Source organism: Hoplias malabaricus, chromosome 14, assembly GCF_029633855.1.
Source record: "Hoplias malabaricus isolate fHopMal1 chromosome 14, fHopMal1.hap1, whole genome shotgun sequence".
Classification (NCBI taxonomy): domain Eukaryota; kingdom Metazoa; phylum Chordata; class Actinopteri; order Characiformes; family Erythrinidae; genus Hoplias; species Hoplias malabaricus.
Window position 1 is genome coordinate 8558848 of NC_089813.1, and position 16884 is coordinate 8575731.

At 39.2% G+C, this 16884-nt stretch overlaps 1 protein-coding gene across 2 annotated transcripts; it reads left to right on the forward strand.

Moving 5' to 3' along the window:
* The first annotated feature begins 2120 nt into the window (after positions 1-2120).
* On the forward strand, positions 2121-12310 carry prlhr2a (prolactin releasing hormone receptor 2a). Of its 2 annotated transcripts, XM_066644141.1 has the most exons (4): positions 2121-2215; positions 2663-2807; positions 8872-9382; positions 10268-12310. In XM_066644141.1, exons 3-4 carry the CDS (start codon positions 8910-8912, stop codon positions 10908-10910), a joined length of 1116 nt encoding a protein of 371 aa, XP_066500238.1. In that variant the 5' UTR covers positions 2121-2215; positions 2663-2807; positions 8872-8909; the 3' UTR covers positions 10911-12310. The 2 variants fall into 2 exon arrangements, with proteins under 2 accessions (XP_066500238.1, XP_066500237.1); XM_066644140.1 differs by lacking the exon at positions 2663-2807 and having other exon boundaries at positions 2129-2215.
* The last annotated feature ends 4574 nt before the right edge of the window (positions 12311-16884 follow it).

Sequence of the window (16884 nt, forward strand, 5' to 3'; positions counted from 1 at the left end):
TTGGTAGCTTGTATATGATTTGTTATCAAAACAGGTTAGCTCTATCAAAATCTGACCATCAAATTAGTGCTTTAGAGTGTTCATTAATAGATAACATCTACTTGGGTAACATTGTTAAAATATGCAAGCTAAAATCCAGTCTGCTCATTAAATGGGTGCAACTTTTTTAAGAAACTGAATTTTTTGCAGTGTAACGCACATAAAACCAATATTTTCCAATTGTGTTTCCTGCCTAGGGCCTTTTGGTTCCAGTTGGGCTCCAGACCTGCTGTGACCCTGAAGGTAATTAAGTGTTTACAGAAAATGAATGAAAGAATTAATAAATTCCTTACATAAGGAAATTTTAACTCAGTAACGTCTTGAATTAGCATTGCATTATAGAATGAGTTATATTGTTCACATCCAGTAAAGCAAATAAATGAGATGCATAATGGATTTTATCTGTAATAATTTCACTGTAAAGGTGATTCATGAGTTTATTATTTATTGTTTATTAAGAAGTCACTTCTGTATATAAATTTAAATTGTTGAAATAAAATCCAGTTGAATCTGGAAGCAAAAGACATGTACGTGTGTGTTAAAGTAGGGAGCTCAGAAATACTCTCATCTACAAATGCAGAAAAAGTTTGAGAACTGCTGTAGTCAGTTTTACAGAATTTTCAGTTTTGCCACTTTCACCACTTTCAACATTCCATGAAAAATTCACTTGTTCTTTTTGATAAAATGGCTGTATTTGTGTTGTAGCTATTTTGACACCTGTTTCCTATCATCTCCCCTGTTAAAACATGAGCTAATTAAGCAGAGGATTTGGGGGGGAAAACAAACAAACAGAACACTGTATTTTAACTACACAAAATACTGACATATGCACTTACCCTTTGGAGGCTAAGATCATAGCATGAGAGTTTATCAAGCTAGCACTCTGCTCTGTAAGTTTCTTTATTCACACAAATGATTCAGCCAAACATTATTATTCACAACTGCATTATACAGCCACTTAAACTGCCTGACACCCTGTGCATTGATGTTGAATCATAAAGTAAACCTAAGCATTCACCCTACCAGCTATTTGTAGCCAAAACATTCCCTAATGAACCAACAATACACGGGTTATGATTCATGCTGTCATTTCTGAGGTAAACACTTGTTAACTCTGAGTAACCTGGAAAGTTCCAGTATCACACTGTAGCTCTGGTTAATGAACGTGAAGTGAAAAGAAACAAGAGGTTAATTTAAGTGAAGTACACGACACTAATTCTGACAGGAGCCCTGTCACAAAGTGACAACCATTATATTTACCCACGCAGTGCTCTGATGAGCAGAAAATACGTACATGAATATAAACAACTGTGTGGCTGATTAATTGGATTTGAAAGACTTTTCATGTGTTTGTGCTGATAATTAGCAGACCACTGCTGTCCTTATATTTCTCTGGTTGATTCAATTAGCCTCTGGCCTTACACTGCTTTCAAGTTGGTTATATATATATATATATATATATATATATATATATATATATCATTTGAATAAAATAATATTAATAAATTAAATAAACAAATGAAAGAAAAAAATATAGGTTTTTCACCAGGTTGCACCCTCAAATTTGGATGACACTGAAAATTTTAGTACAGCATAAATTACCCATGTTGTGATGTTATCACAGAGATATGCACGCAGGATTAAACTAAACTGACATCAGACACCAAGACTTATTCATACCCATTAAATAATTAATTGGAACAATCTGTGGAATTTCCAATATTTCAATAATCTCTTGAGCAGGTTTGCTTTTGTCAAAATGACTTGTATTTTGTAAGTGTGCCTATTTTTTTTCTTTTTTTATATATATTCTTGGCAAAAGAATGTCTAAAACCTAAAGAGCGAGTTAATTTCATTTATACTATACTTTTTAGACAAAGTTTCTGCTTTTCTTGTGTGAGTCTGCAAAAGGATGTCTTTAATATAATCCTTGCTAATTGTTTCCGAGCGGTTATTTTCACCTTCTGTATGGTCCTCTACCTCAAGTTAGCTTAGCTTCACTGAAGTGACGGTTGACTGGACTCCGCCCCTCGCGCTTCTTCCCGCCTCACGCTCGCGCGGGAAAGCGCGCTCAAGTTTCAGTGGCGCTGAGGCTCGCGACCTGGAGCAGCGTCGACGGTCAGAGCTGAGCCGCGGTGTCTCTTCAACAGAACCGCAGGGAGTCTGAGGGGAAAAGGTGAGCTCTTTTGCTTTTAAAACCCTCTAAAACGAGACCGCTTTAGGAGGTACAGCTTTAGAACCTGACTGGACGAGACTTTAATCAAAAACTGAATTTAAAACTGTATAAATCGTGTATTTTTCTTGTGTGAAATTATCGCTATATGTTCAAAAGCAGGTCCCAGTATAATTGTAAAAAAAAGATATTATTCAGGAAAGTCCAAAAGCCAAATGGGTTGATTTAAACCTAGCTATGTCTCAGTGTAAAATTCGACTTTACTCCTCCGTCAGGAACCGTTTTTTCACCCACTCATACCTTCATTCATTTGACAGAGAACTAGCTATCACTTCACGCTCTTTGGAAATGGAGAATTACTGTTGTTTTCTTTCAGTCGGTAAAAGAAAGCTGTAGAAAGCTCCAGCTGCTTCACCTCATTAAATCCGCTGTTGTTCTGTGTTTAAAAAGCCTTAAACAGTTAGCTACCGATATAATGGACGACAGTGACTGCTCCCAGCACCTGGACACAGCCTCCTCTACAGCATTGTATGGCCAAAAATATGCGGACGCCTGCTCATCCGACATTTGTTTTCTGTAATAAAGGATCACAAAGGTACTACTCGTAGTTTTCTATGGAGATTTCACAATTTGAAGGTCTGTCTGTATTGTGGGACCTTAAAGTAGCTGAATTCAGCTTTAACATATATTTCTATCTATTGAGTATGGGCTTGATGTTGCTGAAAAAAGCAGAGAAAAGAAATCTCAAGTGTGATATCCCGATATAGTTGATTACACAGTTGGGGCAAATAATTGCTTAAAATATAAATACATATTTAGAATTTATTAATAGGCCAAACCAAAAGTTTATTTCATATTTTTGTTCTTTTGCAGATTTGAGTTTTTGCAGCTTTAAAGTGGCATAGACTCCCTCAGGTGTTATCATCTTGGTGTTCTCATATGCTTTGGAATACAGCCTCAGTTTCCAAATATGAAAAGAAGTCTGGTTAATGATTTGTTTAGTTGTGATGCCAAGTATTTCACATTTTCTTTTGGCTTAATATGTAACAGCTTATACTTAGTATTATACTGAATATGGAATTGCTGTGCTTCTTCCAACAACCATCTTAGGAAGGGCTAAACAGCTGATTTCAGAATTCAGGTAGGAACTTGATGCACAGCCTATACAGGTGGCAAGTATCAGAAAGCTGCCTATCGTCTCGTCACGGTTGACCACATTCCCTCCATCAGACCTATTGTGCTGAGTTCCCACAATGAAAGTCCTGCTGGCTTATCTCCTCCCACACCATGCTTCCCTTAGGGAAGCACAGATTCTGCTCTGTATTCACTGTGTAATTCCTCTAGAGTTAATGGAGGAAGACAAACAAATGGAATTGAAGTGAGGGTTCTGACTAACACAACTTGAAAAATTGACATTATGCAGAGTCAGTGTTGATTGGTAGAGTGTGTTTCTGTAGATGGAAGCCATCAGCTGGCAAAGTGGAAGATTTGATCATTTCACAGCTTACTGTTCCTATATTATGATAGGGTGATGCATAAAGCCGATATGTGTCCATTTTGTGTTTTAGTACTGAGGGGAATGAGGTCAGTGGAAATAAAATCACCAGTTCATTAGAGGGTTTTTATATCATTTTTTTTGGTGACTGCTCTGTGTGCATTTTAATACAGGTATTAGCATTTATATAGGGTCTTCAGTTAGGTTACTCAGCATTATGTCAGATTTAAAAAGCTATGGATTGCATTACCTTTTTTTATTTACTGTTGGAGACTTACATTGGTGTATCATTCCCCTTTGTTTTCTTTTTTTACACAAGCAAAAGTAGTCATATCCTGAATGTAATTGCATAATTTATTTTAGCTATGTATTTTCCGATGGAAACACAACTGAGACTAGAATCTCATTCCCAACAGGGGACTGTTAACAACAGGCGAGAAGCATACAGGTGATATAATCATAACTGATTTCCCTCTGCTGCCCTGTGTAACCAACCACAGCACATCACACATCCTGAGGTGCTTCATATGAAAACAGAGAGTTATATAATTGGGCTTTTAATCGGTAGAACATTATATACGTTGTTCTAAAATTAGTTCCTAGAAACAGTTTATTAAAAGCTAATATGCATAATTCCAGGTCTCTTCCATAATGTCCAGAATTTGTGCTGTATCTCTCAATCCAAAGTCCACTGGCACCTTTATGGGAAACAAGAATGCTTGCCACTTACAGCAACGCTGCAGTCATCTCTGAAGTGAGATTCAGGTTTAAAACTTGCAAGTACTTTTCTAATGAAACATTTTGAAGAAGGAAGGAATGTTATGAAAGATTAAATGGTCTTTGTAGTGGGTAGTCAAGGCTCTAATACATACGATAGGCTTGTAAAAATTGAAAAAAGTCACATTCCTGAGCCAAGAGGAAAAATATCTGCTGCAATTTAGTGTCTTTCAACTGCTTTGAGTCACCATGTAAAAACTGAAACACTCATTCAAATGTAAGCGTTATCAAGTACTTATTTCCACTAGGGTGGTACGGTGGCACAGCAGGTAGTGTCGCAGTCAAGTGTCGGGTTCAAGTCCCACTCCAGGTGACTGTGTGTGATGAGTTTGGTGTGTTTGCGTGGGTTTCCTCCGGGTGCTCCGGTTTCCTCCCACGGCCCAAAAACACATTGGCAGGTGGATTTGCGACTCAAAAAGTGTCCCTGTGTGTGAGTGAGTGAGTGTGTGTTGCCCTGTGAAAGCCTGGCGCCTCCTCCTGGGTGGGTTCCCACCTTGTGCCTGGTGATTCCGGGTAGGCTCCAGACCCACTGTGACCCTAAACTGGTTAAGTGGTCACAGACAATGAATGAATTAATATTTCCACTAGAGAGGTCACCAGTTTCCTAAACTTGTCAAAGCACTCAAAGTAGTTGGAACACTTACATCGTGTACTGTAAATGAAATGCACTTCCATATTAAGGAACTGTCTGATTTATATTCAGTGAGAATGCAGATCATAGCACTGTGTTAATTGCATGCTTTTTACTGTTTGATTTACGAAGGCTAAGACAATCATTTACATATAATTAACTGTAATATAATTCATTGTAATTGTAAAGCGCATCAGTTTCACTCTGTTAAAATAACAGCCTATGCTTAAAATATAAATCTGAAAAGAGATATTCCCTTATCCATTAGATCTGTCTTACCTAATATCTGTCAGGAAGCTCTCTGACCTGAGTAGTTGGACTTTGTTGGCCATTGTGTAAAACGGAGCAGCATGTGTAATTATAGCTCTGTGTGATATGGGTTTCTATCACTGTATACATTCTACGTTAGAAAGAGCTTATTAGCAATTTATATAAGCAGTAAGAGTTACGTAAATTTCTCATGTATGCGTGTTTAAAAATGGTCATATGCATTTATAATTTTGCTGGTTCAGTTAATTACATATTAAAAATAAACATGACATGTGTTGAGAAATCTTTTTTTTTTTTTAATATGTTATATATTAAATTATTTTAATAGGCTTGAAATGCTCAATTCACTTCAGTCCAAACACATAGATTCGCTTTGAGGTTCAGGCTAGCAATGGGCAATGACTTACTTGGCCAAAGGAAAATGTCACTTTTCAGATCCCACTTTAAAATAGCAAATTTAGAGAAGGCGTAGGCTTGCAAGCTGAGCATGACCAGGTCATAATGTGATGACAGGGAAACCTCTTTGAGGTGGTTGTGTTCAAATAATGGCTAAACATCCCCCCCCCCAACCCAATGTAGTCCCTTACCATGTTAGGGGCTAAGGATGGGATGTTAAGTGTGTCTCTGAACCTGTGTGTCTTTGATGTTGTGAACAGTCATCAACACCCCCTGGACCTCAACGCAGGGGCATGTTCATTTGTAGAGACTTCCAGAATGTGTGAAAGTACAAATGCATCTTTGTGGCTAAGGCTTGATGGGCAACTTTGTACTTCTAAGGCTGGAATATGGCAACTCATGGCCTACTCATCAGACTGAGTGCCTTCAGAGACTGTATTTAAATTGTTTATTTCATGAGGCATGAGGTGTAATAGAAAAACAGAATTCAACCCAACACCACAATAGAAATGCAGGGAAAAAACAGGAGACTATTTCAGCTTTGCTATACAGTTCAAGTGGAAAAATGAAAAGGACATAAATAATAAAGGACAAACTAACAAGAGAAATTAGTAGAGTGTCAGCGCCATTTCCTTTAAATGAGAATGAACCAATTCTCAGTTCAGTGCAGGAGCCCAGGAGGGATAATTTTTCTCATTTTCAATCAGCACTCAGCACATATTTTGTTTGTTTTGCTCTGTTAAACCTTGTTTTGCATATAAATGGTGGTCCACTGCTGTGATTGGATAGACTCAGATGAGGAGGCGTGAGACAGTTCTAAATTTTCTGCAGTCTTTGTAAAAATCAAAGCAAAACAAAAACGAGTAGGTGGTTTTATTTCACAGTTTTTGGGTTGATATGCTCCAGATCCCCAAATAAATTAGTATATGCACTTAGGGCTGAACCATAATTCAATATATATATATATATATATATATATATATATATATATATATATATATATATATATATATTAATCGCAATATAAAATATGTCGATAACAATGATATGATTTTTAAACTCATTTTCAGTATACATTATTTACAGCATCATTACAAGGTACTGTTGTCAGTTCAGCACACAATTTAAAGTTTAGTTAAAAAATAAAAATATTGTCAAAGCCAATAGGGTTATGTTTAATGGGGGTGCCATGTTTCTTGTTTGTTGAAAGTTTTTCATTGGATTTCTACTGATATCTGAATTATATTGCATCGACCAAAATTAAGACATTTATAATGATACAAACATTGACCATATTGTCCAGCCCTATATGCACTGCACCAGGGAGTTTTTCTTGTCATAATATGTCTCCTTTAACTGATGGGCTTGTTTTATTTCTTCATATCAGTTCAGCAGGTTGATACTGGCTCAGTACCTAACATAACTGCCATAATCGCAGAGTGTAGTGTATATCTTTGTAAATCGGACCACTAGATATTTTTAATATCCAAACCTGATTAATTTTTTTCCACACACTTTTATGAGTACATTTGTAGTTTCTTTATAACGGCATGTAACCCACAGAGCATCAATAAGATAAAGTAGAGGAGAGAAGCATTATGTACAAATGCAGAATAGGAGTTCTACCTCCACTTTGGTTTGGTACAATGAAGAAAATCATGGTGCCGTTTTTCTCAAATCTTTTATTTTTATGCACGCTTTAGAGGTCAAGCCTCAGCCTACACCTTAGAAGTAATTTCAGATGCATCTACATTTCAGAATTCCTGTAACATCACCTGAAGCTTCTCTGAAAATTTTGTTTTGTCTTTTATCCAGTGCTCAACCTGAAAATGACTGATACATTAAAGCTCTGTCTGTTTTTGTAGGTAGCACTCCTGCATGTTTCTGGGCAACTCACCTCTTATTATTTTCCATTTCACAGAGAGGAACTGTAACGTTTTATTTAATCAGAAAATACAAAACGTGAATATTTTCTTCTGTTGAAGTAAACTAGTGTTCTATTTTTCATCCACTGAGTCTGAGTTGTGCGAATAGATGCTGTATGTTTAGTTTTAGGACGTAAGAAAAGTAGGTTCAGCTGTTTACAAACTCAGTACACAAACATGTCTTTCAAAAGAACTTGACTGCAGCATAAGGGAGTCTTTCCTTCTCAAGGTCTTTAAAAGGAGTACTAGAAAATAATCACCTATAATCATTACTAAAAGACCGCCTATGATTGCTTATTACCCCAACTGAAAATAGGCTCCACATTTTAATAAACCACACAATTCATGCAAACAATTTCAACAGAATAAATATGCAAGTCTTCTGTGCAAACAGACTCTTTCCACAGTTTTGTTAATGCTTTTGTAGCATTGGTAAACAAAGCAGAACACTGTAACTGAGAATAAAATATTATTCATTTTCATATGGTTTTGCCTGAGGAGCTGGAGACCATTTACAGTAAATCTGTGAGCCATTTACTCATTTAATAATGAGACGGCAGAAAATGAAAGACTCATTTGCATTACAAAGCAAATTGAGTAAAAATACATGAGTGTATTGGATGCATCGATGCCTCAAACAACTTGATAATTCATGCTGGCTTTCATCGTGGGTCATGCAGCTTTCTGTTCACCACTGCTGTGTTTGACAGAGCATACCAAAAAGCAAAATTAAATTAACCTTAATGGCTTTCCTGTAGTTACGATTAATGATCTTTTAAGTCTCCAACTGGTAAACTGACACTAAGTCCTTGTGTGTCAGACCAGCCTGATGTATTCCTGGTGCTGCTTTTTATAATATTTATGCATTTGGTTAACATCTGTTCATGAATTTTTTCTGTTCCCAAAGCTAAGCACATTTTAACAGATCCTTGAAAAGCTGTCAAAATCCATGGTTCTTCTTTTTTAGAACTGCTCAGTTTGGGTGTTTAACACTTAAAGCCTTCTCCCACACTGCAAGCAGTCATTTGGCCTGCCAGTTCTTCTTGGCCCTTCCATGGCCATCTGTCAACTGAGAAAATAAGATGCTCACTGTGTGTCTTTAGGTTTTGAAGATTTGGCTTGATATGCAAACTTAACACATCCCTTTCCTTCCTGTTCTTTCCAGCTCTCTGCCATTGAGGCTGAAACCCCACCGTTTTAAGGATGGAGGGGAGTGGTAGTGGTTGGCCAGGTGACCCCATACCAGCCTGTTGCCTTGGGAACGTCAGTATGGAGAACTCTAGCACGGATCGGATATATGAGGTGGTGGTACAATCAACAAACGGCACTACAAAACGCAGTCCGCAGTTCGTTGGGGTGGAGCTCCTCCAGTCTTTCAAACCCCTCATCATCCCTTGCTATGCCCTGGTAGTGCTGGTGGGTGTTTTCGGAAACTATTTGCTGCTATATGTCATCTGCCACACCAGGAAGATGCACAACGTGACTAATTTCTTCATTGGGAACTTAGCATTCTCTGACATGCTGATGTGTGCCACTTGCGTGCCCTTTACCCTGGCATACGCTTTCAACCCTCGAGGATGGGTGTTTGGAAGATTCATGTGCTATTTGGTGTTCCTTATTCAACCAGTGACTGTGTATGTGTCTGTATTCACCCTAACAGCCATTGGAGTGGACAGGTGAGTGACTGTGGGAGTGTATTATGGATTCTAGGGCTACTTCGATGTGACAGAGAAGGTGGGCAATTTCACCAAAAAGGGGCTGGTGTAATAGAATTGTGACGACATCAGTTCCAAAAGTGGGAAATTACAGGGAAGGCAAATAAGTTGCCACTTCAGCCAGGCTTTCAGTTTTTCAAACAGACAGACAGACAGAATAGACTACAGTTCCTGCATATATTTTGCACTTGTAAAAGGATGCACAGATGGATGCTCTGTAATAAGTGTGCGGCTCTAAAAGTCCTCTCATCCATTTTTATAAATGTAGTTGTAGGCTCACGCAGTCAGTCGGGATGGAGTGATTGTCAGAAAAGATAAAGTGTAATCATCTATGAACAGAAAACACATGACTTTTACTCTGACTCAGACACGGTGTCTGGTTAGAATAAAGCGGGATTGTGTTTTAAGAAGCCGGCAGATCTGTCCAGGTTTCTAACACATCTACCTTAGGGCTAAACCGTGATTTGAAGTGAATGAAAACTTAATTTAAGGAATTTCCTTATAACTACCAGCAGTCTTAAGCTAGATTAATTTTAGTGAGAGTCCACTTCCAATCCACCTCATGGTAATGGAATAAGAAAACCTATTAATAGACAAAGCTGGGGGCCATTTTGTTATTGCTGTTGAGTATGGATGTCACTTTTCATACAACACCAATGTATACATCTAGAACTTCTCAATGTAGTATATTATTGAAATTTTTTATACATGTGGCATTCATACTTGTAAAATCTGCAGATATACCATCACCACTCTGGTAAATCTCCAGGTTTAATGTTGTTTTATTTGATTGTAACCTAAAATATCCAATATTATACCCAAAATGAAACTTTTTCATCCCTTTAGATATTATGCAACAGTCCACCCTCTGAAAAAGCGAATCTCCGTGCTGGCTTGTTCATACCTCCTCTCTGGCATCTGGATCCTCTCCTGTGGCCTGGTGGCTCCGGCAGTGGCCCACACTTACCACGTCGAATTTAAAGATGAAGGTTTCACAATCTGCGAGGAGTTCTGGATGGGCCAGGAACGAGAGCGATTGGCCTACGCCTACAGCACACTTTTCATCACTTATGTTCTCCCCCTCTCTGCTCTCTGCATCTCATACTTGTGCATCACTGTCAAGCTTCGCAACTGTGTGGTGCCTGGGCACCGCACACAGAGCCAGGCCGAGGCACAGCGCGCCCGGAAAAGGAAGACGTTTCGCCTGGTTACACTGGTGGTGGCGGCTTTTGCGGTCTGCTGGCTGCCAATCAGCGTCTTCAATGTCATTCGTGATATCGATATAAACTTGATTGATAAGCGATATTTCCTACTCATCCAACTGCTATGCCACCTATGTGCTATGAGCTCGTCTTGCTGCAACCCCTTCCTGTATGCATGGCTCCACGATCGTTTCCGAGCAGAGCTACGAAAGATGTTCACATGTCACCGCCGAATCGGAATTGGGATTCCGGCTAATAACTGTGCCACTGCAAGTGTAGTGCTTTGACAGAAATGAACAACTCTGGGGTAAATGTCAGTAGCAAAAACTGACCAAAAGTAAGACTTGGTTTAGGGGGAACGAACAAATATTTCAGTGAGTGTTGTTAAGTGGTAGAATGCATCTTGTTTCAGGTGCAACCATTACGTGGTTAGTGTAAATACCTGCTTGATTTTTCAGCACATGCCTGGTCTTAGCATGTCCAGAGAGTGAGTGCATGGGAAAACAGAACCTATGAGTGGTTATGTTGATTTGCAATGAGACACTGCTTATTCATGCAAAGATTCATGTGCTTTCTTTGGGGAGGATTGAGTGGAAGGACAAGCAAACAGATCAATGATCTTTTTTCTCTTCATTCTTAAGAAGTAAACCCTTCAGCTGAGAATAAAACAGACTCTACAAATACCAGAAACAACCTTTTGAAATGACTTGAAATCCTTGAAGACATTTTACTTTGAAAAATATTTCCACGTGAAACAACTGCTGACTCAGTATTGTCTTGTGACAGATCTCTTGTGGGTTGAAAGACATCAACTGACGTTTAGTGTATTTGAAGAATGTACTTGAAAGACGTTTAAGAGAGATTGACTTTGCAGATATAATACTGAAATGAACATTGACATGTATTTTTGTGAAAGAGCATTTACAAAAAGAAACAACACTGCAGCTAGTTTTTCTATTATCTTACTGGAGACTCCAGAAGGTTTGCATATAATACCCTTGGTTGAAACCTTAAAACATTAATACTATCGTAAGGAATTTTGGCATTAGGTTTTGTTCCAAAATGTAAATACAGCATTTAAAAAAAAACATTGAAAAACTAAAAATGGTATTTATCACCACCGCTCACTCACAGCTGCCCCCTCTTAGAAACATGTTACAGGAAGGCTTCTCTGTTTCAGTATTGCTTGTACCAACATTGGAGATGCTGTGAGCAAATGAGTAATCAGGGAAAATATTTTAAGTCCGGATTTAAATAGTTGATTTATGAATATATGATTTGCTTTCAGCGCTAATGAAGACTCATGATGCCTTATGTTTACACTTCCTGGGCTTGGTCACGAAGCACTTTTTTCCTTATTTATTGAGACTGAGTTGTTCACATGCCACTGACTAATTGGCACTGGGATGCTTGCCAATACAGAATGAATATGAGTGTATGGAAGACAAGGTAATATCATTGAAAGCCCTCTACGGCTGATTTATTGGCGGAATAAGGATGGTTCTATTCAACCACAGCGAAGTTCAGCTGAATATCATTAAAGACAATGTTCTTCACATCTTTCTTCATCTGTAGGCTTCAAGTATTGAACAATGAACATTGAAAGGACTAACTTTAATGAGAGGAAAGCTGCCATTCCCAAAAGTCCTGCACTCTGTGTTAATATTTACCTTTAACATGCTGTACAAATGAATGTGATGCACAACGTGGCATTAATAAACAGTGTGTGGAGTGGTGAATATATTATAAGTCTATCATCATCCTTGTTCCTACTCATCGCTCCCAATCCCGTTAAACTCAGACGTCATCACTACAGCAGTCCCAGGTTTTAAAATTATGCCAGTTGGTCAACAGCACAGAAGTTCCTGGAAGCCAACAATTATGAGGAGGCGTAGGGCCATATGTATGTAAAAGACGGAACTGAAATAAAGAGAGAGAAGCTATGCTTCAAGGGATTTTGTTCCCTCTTAACCCAGTCTTTTTAAGATTGAGTTGTGTCACAAATTGGTACAATTTACAGCTCTATCAAGTGTAAGTGGAATATGTTCTTTTAAAGGAGTTTAATGTGCAGCAGATGTGTGAATTGGACACCGCAGGATCAAAGCTCAATACGTGAGTGCTGATTTCATCATCACCTTTTTCTCATTTCAATCAAAGCTGGTGATGAGTGCATACTTTACCTTCAAGCAGCGACCATCTTGTTGTGATGTGTGAAATTAGATATTGGAAAAGTGTATCGTCTTTGATTTGACAAGAGCCCGAAAAAAGGCCACCTTGTCGGTGGAAGCGAGTGTTTTTCAAGATGATAGCTGGCTGTTCACTTGCTAACCACGTATCTGAACAGCTGGAAGCAGAGGAGAACCTGACCTGGACCTGCATACGCAGCACACTTCAATAGAAGAGAACTGATTTGGGATCAGATTTACCCTGTTGTTAGGTGTTATCATCACCACACGCTATTCGTCGAACTGAACGGGGAAACACACTAAGATTCTTATTGAATGCTGGGCTTTATATTACTCATGTCATTATGTGTGGCACTCCAACCGACACAGAGCAAGTTTTAAAATTGCTTTTTGGGGGCAAGCCTCTGAACTCGCTACATGTGACTAAAGAGCCCTGTAGAAGGGCCACTGTTAACTGCATGTTAATAGACTCCTGACCACAACATGAAATGAGAGCTAACAAGAAAAGATGGACAGAGAAACTAAATGTTGCCATGGAGACCAATACAGTTCCTCTTTCCTGATTTGCTTTTTTTCCTCCCCTCCTCTCAATCTCCAGGCATGATAGAAGCACTATTTGTCAATGGTCTGCCAGCCTGATAAATCAAAGGGATCCAAACAAGCGAGGGAAGCTTGGATAATAAGCCTAGTGACTCAGGAGGTGCATGATGGGAAAGTAGTGAATCAAAAACAAGTCTGCCTGGACTAATGGCCAAGAGAAAACACTCTACCCGTTCTTGAAATCTCAGGTTGTCGCCTCACAGTTGTTTTTTTTCTCTCCTCAGTGATTTTCAGCTAGACCGTATGTTCAACTCAACACACAGCTTGGTCCCCATGGGCCTGCTAAAGCAGTTAACAAAATACTGAATGTGAAATAGCCCGCTCTCTCCTGCCTTAAGCCTTCCCACAGGATGCTCACCAGCAGGATTCGTGAGTCTTAAGGAGCTCTGGGGATGAGGTGGTAAGTTCTTATAACAATGTGTTTGTTAGTTAAGCAAGAAAACCTCCATTTATGAGCACGCGGTAAGTGTGAGATATCTTCCGATGAATTTTAGTTTTAAAGGGAAGACCGTACTAATTCAGTGGCTGAGAACAAATTCTTTCAGAATTTCATGTGAAATGGTTCATCTTTAAAAAAGGTACAGAATCTGAGTTCTTTAAAGAGATGATAGAACTCAGAAGTAATTTTATTTACTTTTAAAAATTACCAGTGAGCCTGCATTTTTTGAGTTTTGTATGTGATTGACACATGGTGGTGCAGCAGGTAGGTGTCACAATCACACAGCTCCCGGGACCTGAAGGTTGTTTGTTCAAGTCTTGCTCGGGTGACAGTCTGTGAGGAGTGTGGTGTGTTCTCTCTGGTCTGCTTGGGTTTCCTCCGGGTGACTGTGAGGATTGTGGTGTGTTCTCCCTGTGTCTGCTTGGGTTTCCTCCGGGTGACTGTCTGTAAGGAGTGTGGTGTGTTCTCCCTGTGTCTGCGTGGGTTTCCTCCGGGTGACTGTCTGTGAGGAGTGTGGTGTGTTCTCCCTCTGTCTGCGTGGGTTTCCTCCGGGTGACTGTGAGGAGTGTGGTGTGTTCTCTCTGTGTCTGCGTGGGTTTCCTCCGGGTGACTGTCTGTGAGGAGTGTGGTGTGTTCTCTCTGTGTCTGTGTGGGTTTCCTCCGGGTGATTGTCTGTGAGGAGTGTGGTGTGTTCTCCCTGTGTCTGCGTGGGTTTCCTCCGGGTGACTGTCTGTGAGGAGTTTGGTGTGTTCTTCCTGTGTCTGTGTGGGCTTCCTCCCACAGGCCAAAGACGCACATTGTTAGGTGGATTGGTGACTCAAAAGTGTCCATAGGTCCTGGGTAGGCTCCGGACTCACTGCAACCCTGAATTGGAAAAGCGGTTACAGACAATAAATGAATGATAAAACAGTGACAAATCTGACAAAAAGTTTTCTTTTTGGACAGTTTTTTCTTACAATGCCTGCTCTGACTACCTCAAAACTATTGGCAGAACATATCTTGTGAAAATGTTGTTGAAAGAGGCAGTAAACTGAAGAATGTCTGGTTTCTATCACCTTCACTATTGTGCCCTTGTTTTGAATAACTCTCTTTTATTTACAATTGAACCTTCAGCATAAAATGACAGTTGATAGTTTGTTGCCCTTGATTTAAAATACAGCAGTCACTAAAGAATTATATCTGTTTATTAGGCTTCTTTTTCCATTTAAATGTACACTGAATGCAGGCCTATGCTGAAAATCTGTTTAAGTAAGCCGTGATACTAAAATATGGAAATGGCTGATATATGGTTCTTTGCTGCAAGGGCTCAATTATGACTCCTTTGTTTGGCCTGAGTGATGGATTTCACGCTAAACCAGTGAATGATTTTGTTTATATTTGCATTTGTTCATTGTTTGCTAATTTAAAAAAAGCCCTAGGCCTATTTTTTGTCCTCAGTGTGCAAATACAAATTTACTTAACTAGATTAATCTACATTATAGGGTTCTTTGAGGTCACCATTCGTCCTGTGCTTTCACAGCTGGCACAATTTGAAAGTGTGGACAAGAGCATCTGCTGAAAAACGAATATAAATGTAGCTCATAAATATAGCCCTGTCCACCTGCGCACCTCTCCTGACGAACCAATTGTTTTGATACTGTCACACTGAGAATTCATCAAACCTTTCAAAGTCTGGCCATGGGCTGGTCATGCAGATTAATGCAGAGCGGCTGGACCTCCTCCAGCAGGATGCTGCTGTGTCTTAGGTTGAAATGTATTGCTTTCATATGGTCTAAATTTCATTTTACTGGACCCCATGGCTGTAAAAGCCAGTTTTGAATTTGATGTTGTTTTTGTTGTTGACCTAGGCTGGACACTGAAAGAAACTGATATTTTTTTCTAAAATTTGTTGTGGGGTAAAAAATTGTGTTTTCTTGATGAACCATAGGGTATTAATTTGTTCATACCTAAAAAAAGGTGTGTATATATATACAGGGGTTAGACAATGAAACTGAAACACCTGTCATTTTAGTGTGGGAGGTGTCATGGCTAAATTGGAGCAGACTGGTGGCCAATCTTCATTAACTACACATTGCACCAGTAAGACCATGTGCATCCAATGGTTCAAACATTGTGTCCTGAAGGCGGTGCCGTGTATCAGGACGACAATGCACCAACACACACAGCAAGACTGGTGAAAGATTGGTTTGATGAACATGAAAGTGAAGTTGAACATCTCCCATGGCCTGCACAGTCACCAGATCTAAATATTATTGAGACACTTTGGGGTGTTTTGGAGGAGAGAGTCAGGAAACGTTTTCCTCCACCAGCATCACGTAGTGACCTGGCCACTATCCTGCAAGAAGAATGGCTTAAAATCCCTCTGACCACTGTGCAGGACTTGTGTATGTCATTCCCAAGACCAACTGACGCTGTATTGGCCGCAAAAGGAGGCCCTACACCATACTGATAAATTAATGTGGTCTAAAACCAGGTGTTTCACTTTCATTGTCCAACCCCTGTATATATATCTTTTAAAATGAATTGATAATGGATTTGTTTTCTGCTTACAAACTTAAAACCCACTCAGGAATCTTTTTTTTTTTGTTTTGTTCCCTGGCCTAGAGGGACCTTGTGTCTGTGTTTTAGTACATACAAGAAATAAATCAGAACTGCACAGCATTGGGAGGTCAAGCCAAGTGGTACTCGAATTGTACTCTAGTCCAAGGGCTTTTAAACAACACTTGGCACACCTGAGCTTTGTTACTCTTCTTTTCCTGTTTTTTGCTACATATTGGTAGAACAAAGAGAACAGGAGGAGACGTGCTGGGTAAAGCCCCCAGCATTGGGATCATTGTTCTCATTATTTTACCTAATGAAACAAAATTTTCTTTTGTTATGCAGTTTAACAATATTATTTGACAAAGTAAACGAGTTGAAAAGGAGGTTTTTGCCTTTAGGGGTAATGAAATGGTTCAGGTGATCCCACAGAAAGGCTGGGTTGAGCTGGCTGTTATATTTATGCAGGACAAATAACTGATACAGAGAAATGCAGGC